This window comes from Engraulis encrasicolus, chromosome 3, assembly GCF_034702125.1.
Source record: "Engraulis encrasicolus isolate BLACKSEA-1 chromosome 3, IST_EnEncr_1.0, whole genome shotgun sequence".
Taxonomy (NCBI): domain Eukaryota; kingdom Metazoa; phylum Chordata; class Actinopteri; order Clupeiformes; family Engraulidae; genus Engraulis; species Engraulis encrasicolus.
This window is the reverse complement of record NC_085859.1, coordinates 4,604,990-4,609,989: the sequence shown is the minus strand read 5'-3', so window position 1 is coordinate 4,609,989 and position 5,000 is coordinate 4,604,990. Positions and strand designations below refer to the sequence as shown.

Sequence of the window (5,000 nt, the reverse complement as noted above, 5' to 3'; positions counted from 1 at the left end):
GCAGATCGCAAAATATAGATTTTGCGTCGCCTTGTCAGCTGATGGCAAATTTATTTAAACCGCAAATTGTCAATAGTCAGACGCATGGGGAGGCGGAGCATCTAGCCTACAGAAATCTCCGACTAAATTATTTTTTTGAAAAAAAAAATCATAGGCTATCCCAAAAAGTTACCGTCCAGATGCCTAGTGAGACTCAAGTTTTTACTCCCCTAAGACATTTTTTTAGGCGCCCTGGCGTCCGTCAGTGCCACAGCCATTTTGGCCGGTGATGAAAAAAGTTAGGCTACAAAGCCATGCATGCACTGTCACTGGGACTTCTCGTGAGCATATCGTCCGCTGAAATGTTTAATTTGACCGTCTACTAGGCCTACGGTAGCCTACTTGGAGATCCACTGCCATTTTTCAGCAGAGGTAAAAGTGAAAGTGATTCGATGCTGCGATGCTGCATGCCATCGCATTGAGTCCCAAACACGGCTTGACTAAGCAATTCATGAAACGGTTTTGCAAATGCAATGCCCTTCGTTGTGTTCACTGATATAGTAAAATAGCCTAAAAAAAAAAAAACAATAAACAGAAGTGTTCGACAGCAGCAGCAGCCAGCGTGAGTCAAGTGATTGGGAAGCATAACGTTATGGGGACAATGGCACTGGTCTACCTGTTACCTGCTTGGCAGTTGAGAGAAAACTGCGCATGATATGCTGCCGTTTGCAATTTCGTAGTCTGACTTGTGCAACGTTATAGGCTAGCCTACACATAAAGAATCGTGTTTAAAAGCATCCAAGTAGGCCTACATCAAAGCAATAGGCCGACAATAAGCGGGACATTGGGCTACATGTTGACTAGTCAGTTTAATGTCGTCTTCATGCTGTAAACTGATCTCAAACTTCTACTTTTCTCATGTCGTATACATCTGTCCTTGGTCATTTTGATGATGACCACTATACTGGATTGTAAAGGCATAGCAAAATATAGATTTTGCGTCGCGTGTCAGTTGATGGTTAACTTATTTGAACCGGACAATTGTCAGTGGTAGCCTATTTTAAGTCAGACGCATCGACAGAGTTCTGACACGGGAGACACGCGAGTGCCTGGAGGCTTTCAAGACCACACGAAATCTCCGACTAAATTATTTTGAAAATCATGGCCAAATGCATATGAGATTCAGTTTGTCATTCACCAAAGTCGATTTATAGGCGCCCTGGCGCCCGGCAAGCCTTGACACACACACACGCGCGCGCCAGTCAATTCAGCACAGCAGTAGGCCTATACGCTTGCCAGTGGAAGAAAACTGCGCATGCTGCCTTTTGCAATTTCGTAGTTTGACTTCTGCAACTTTGTAGGCTTCACACAAAGAATAGTGTTTAGAATATTTCGTCTAATCATTATCCAACATAATGTTGCCCGTGCCATTAAGGCCCTAAGCTAATAGTTCGCCAAAAAAAAGAAGAAGAAGAAGCTTGATCACTCCTGGGGCCCGGTCCGATCCGACCCGAGGATAGTGATGGAAAATACCGGACCGACCCGGCCCATGGGTCGGGTCGGGCCGCTTCGGGCTCGGGCTCGGGCAAATAATCTATACTCTATCTCAGGGCTGTACATTAAGACCAATTGGTCGCATATTACCCCTAAAATTTGGACTGTGCGAGGAAGAAAAATAAAACGGTCGCACTTGTGCGAGTATGTATTTCAACCCTTTCATTCGCATTTTGCTCCCGAGTTCGAGTGCATGATTGCGAGAGCTGCTCATTTTTTCCACAGCCTGTCTGATAGACAGCATCAAACTCATTGGGAACGCACTTCAAAAAAGACGGTCAATGTTGCTTGAATTCCGTGTTGGCTAAGATTGAGCCATCTCTGCTCCCGTAGCTCAAAAAAAAAAAAAACAGAATCGCTTCGCACAGATCCCCGGTGGCAACAGTTACAAGGCGTGCATGCCTCATCTCCCAGTCGGATGTTCTGTGTCAAAACTTCTTACAGCTTTTCGAAATGGACTGCTGTTTAAAACGTTCAAATGCGGGAGTTTGCATTGCTAACAGGAAACCTCTTGAATCCGATAGTGAAATAGCCACTCGGTTTGCTAGCTCATGTGATTGAAAAGACGTCGTTGTTTGAGCTGTTTTGGCGTTCCCCAAACCGCTGTCTTCGCAGTGACCGCAAAAAAATGCAATCGCAATCAAAGTAATCAAGTCAAAATATAGTTCGAGGAGCGTTCACAAGTAGTGTGCAGTGCGCGCAAATTTAAAGTCTAGTTGTTCCATTAGCTACCGGTGCTGTAGGCTATCAAAAAGAGCAGCCAACACAGTGAGATATTTTGCTGCTCCCAGTTTCATTTCACATAGTTCCAACCCATGCGTTTGAGGAAACAAAAACTAGGCTATAATAAAGCCCGTTGGATTAAAGTGTAGTAGGCTATGTTTAAGAATTAGTCAATCTAGTTCAGTAGGCCTAAGCATGTGATTTAGATGCTTTTAATCACGAAGTTATAATACTACTACTACTACTACTACTACTACTAATAACAATAACAATAATAGGCCTAATAATAGTAATAGTAATGGGAACTGTGATTTATGGCATATAGCAGTGGTTCCCAATAAGTTTTGCACTGGGGCCATTTTATCCTTAACTTCTGGGGACCCCATTTTTTCACAACCAAAACCATGACTGAGCAAACTTGCTGGCTATACAAAAAAAAAATCAGTGGATATTTCTGACAGTATGAGACTATAATAGCTATGGATTGTTAATTAGTGATATTTATTGGTGTTTTTTTATTTCACACCTAGACATTTCAGGGGAGCCCATTGGAATTCCAGGTGACCCCATACCCCAGTGTTGGAAAAAAACACTGCCATATAGGCTAGCCTAGGCTATTTTGCATGAAGATGAACCCCCCCCCAATAACACAAGTGTCGCGACATTTTTAGAGTGCTCCTACGTTTGTATCTGTGCTCCAAAATTTTTATCCGTGCTCCTAAATTTTTTCATTTAGGAGCACCTGTGCTCCTAGTGAAAAAGCTTAACGTACAGCCCTGACACACACACACACACACACACACACACACACACACACACACACACACATGCCTAATATCTCCCACCCACATCACCCACATAAGCCTGCGTGACAGGAAGCTTGTCAGAATTCCACAGCAATATTCCCCTTTGCCTTGCTTAGCAGAATTCAGAATTCCATAGAAGGGTGGAATCCTGCCAGGGTTCTTTAGAATAGCTGAGAGTTCTGTTAGAACAAGTAAGGGATGGCAGTCTGTGAGGCGGTCCCTTCTGTGGAATCGCACACCCCTATTCCAGTTAAAAAACATTGCTCTAGGGCAGTGGTTCTCAACCTGAGGTGCGGGCACCCCCTGGGGGTGCACCAGAGATGGCGAGGGATGCACAGAATTTTGTTTTTATTCGGGTTCGGACCAAAATTCTGCTTGCAAGCATTAGAATTAGGCCAAATGAAAGCTTAATTAAAACATGTCTGTCTGTCTGCCTCTCTGTCCGTCCGTGTGTGTGTGTGTGTGTCTGTCTGTCTGTCTGTCTGTCTGTGTGTGTTTGTGTGTCTGTCCGTCCATGTGTGTGTGTCTGTCTGTCTGTCTGTGTGTGTATTTGTGTGTCTGTCTGTGTCTGTCTGTCTGTCTGTCTGTCTGTCTGTCTGTCTGTCTGTCTGTCTGTCTGTCTGTCTGTCTGTCTGTCTGTCTGTCTGTCTGTCCGTCTGTGTGCGTGTGTGTTCCAGGTGGATTTTGTGCGTAACGTTGTGGGCGGTGACCAGCTGCGTGAGGAGGACCAGGTTGCCTTGGAGACGCTGCTCACCAACGTTCCGCAAGCACAACAGTCGCGCACCGTCAAGAGCAACAGTCTGGAACTCACACCATCAAACACACCACAACTGTCACCCGCCACTACGCCCGCCAACAAGAAGAATAGACTACCTATAGGTAACACACACACACACACACACACACACACACACACACACACACACACACACACACACACACACACACACACACACACACACACACCACGACTCTCACATGACCTGCAACAACACCAGCTGACACACACACACACACACACACACACAACCTAGCTTTCACTCACCAACAAGAAGCATCTTATAATAATATTAAAATGTGATTCTCTTGTGTCATCGTAATCAAGCAGTGAAATACACACATGTTCGGGTAACCTCGTGTGGTGTGTTAAATGCACACTATGCCATGTAACTTGTGCGTGCGTGCCCGCGTGCGTGTGTGTGTTTGCCCCATAAGTAACACGCGCGTGTGTGTACATGTGCGTGTGTATCCTTAGTCCATGATGAGTAACTCCTCTGCATTGTGTGTGTTTGCTCCGTGTCATGCCGCGTTGTGAGCAGCAGGGGGCAGCAATGCCAGCTCTGCTCGAGGATCCGTGAGTTTGGAGATGTTCACGCCCCAGACCTACTCCACACTACCCCTACAGATAGGTACAGGACAGTAGATATAGCCTCCTGTAGACTAGTTAGGTACAGGACATGTGTTCACGCCCCAGATAGGTACAGTACAGTAGCTATAGGCTCATGTAGACTAGTTAGGTACAGGACATATTGATTGGTCACACATATACATGACAATGTACCAGATGGATTAGTCCCCCCTAGGTAGCTGTTCCTGTCATAGACACGACCACTGCAGGTAGGTGCTATCATATAGATTAGACACCCAAAGCCCCCCCCCATATGTGCCAGTCAACAGTCAACACATCGTACTACAGTTATATTGGCTCCCTTAGGATTCAGTGATGATCGAACAACACAGATGTATCACAATAGTTACCCAGTGCACGGTGACATCTGTGTGTCATGGATAGATTAGTCATCCTTAAATACCGCTCAACAATGAAGAACCTAACCTAACCACCCCTCTGTCAGTTTGAAGGCTAGCTGTCCCCTTAGAAACTCCTGTCTCTGTCCATTGGCTTAGACACCCACCCCCCCGTATCTGACGTCAGCTAGC

General features: G+C 45.5%; 1 protein-coding gene across 1 annotated transcript in view; it reads left to right on the top strand.

Annotated features, from left to right (window-relative positions):
- The window catches only part of gapvd1 (GTPase activating protein and VPS9 domains 1), a 100,066-nt gene that overhangs the window by 42,470 nt on the left and 52,596 nt on the right, over positions 1-5,000 (top strand). The window contains exon 9 of the mRNA XM_063194654.1: positions 3,740-3,941. Within this exon, the coding sequence (XP_063050724.1) occupies positions 3,740-3,941 (202 nt within the window). The remainder of the gene's footprint in view (positions 1-3,739; positions 3,942-5,000) is intronic.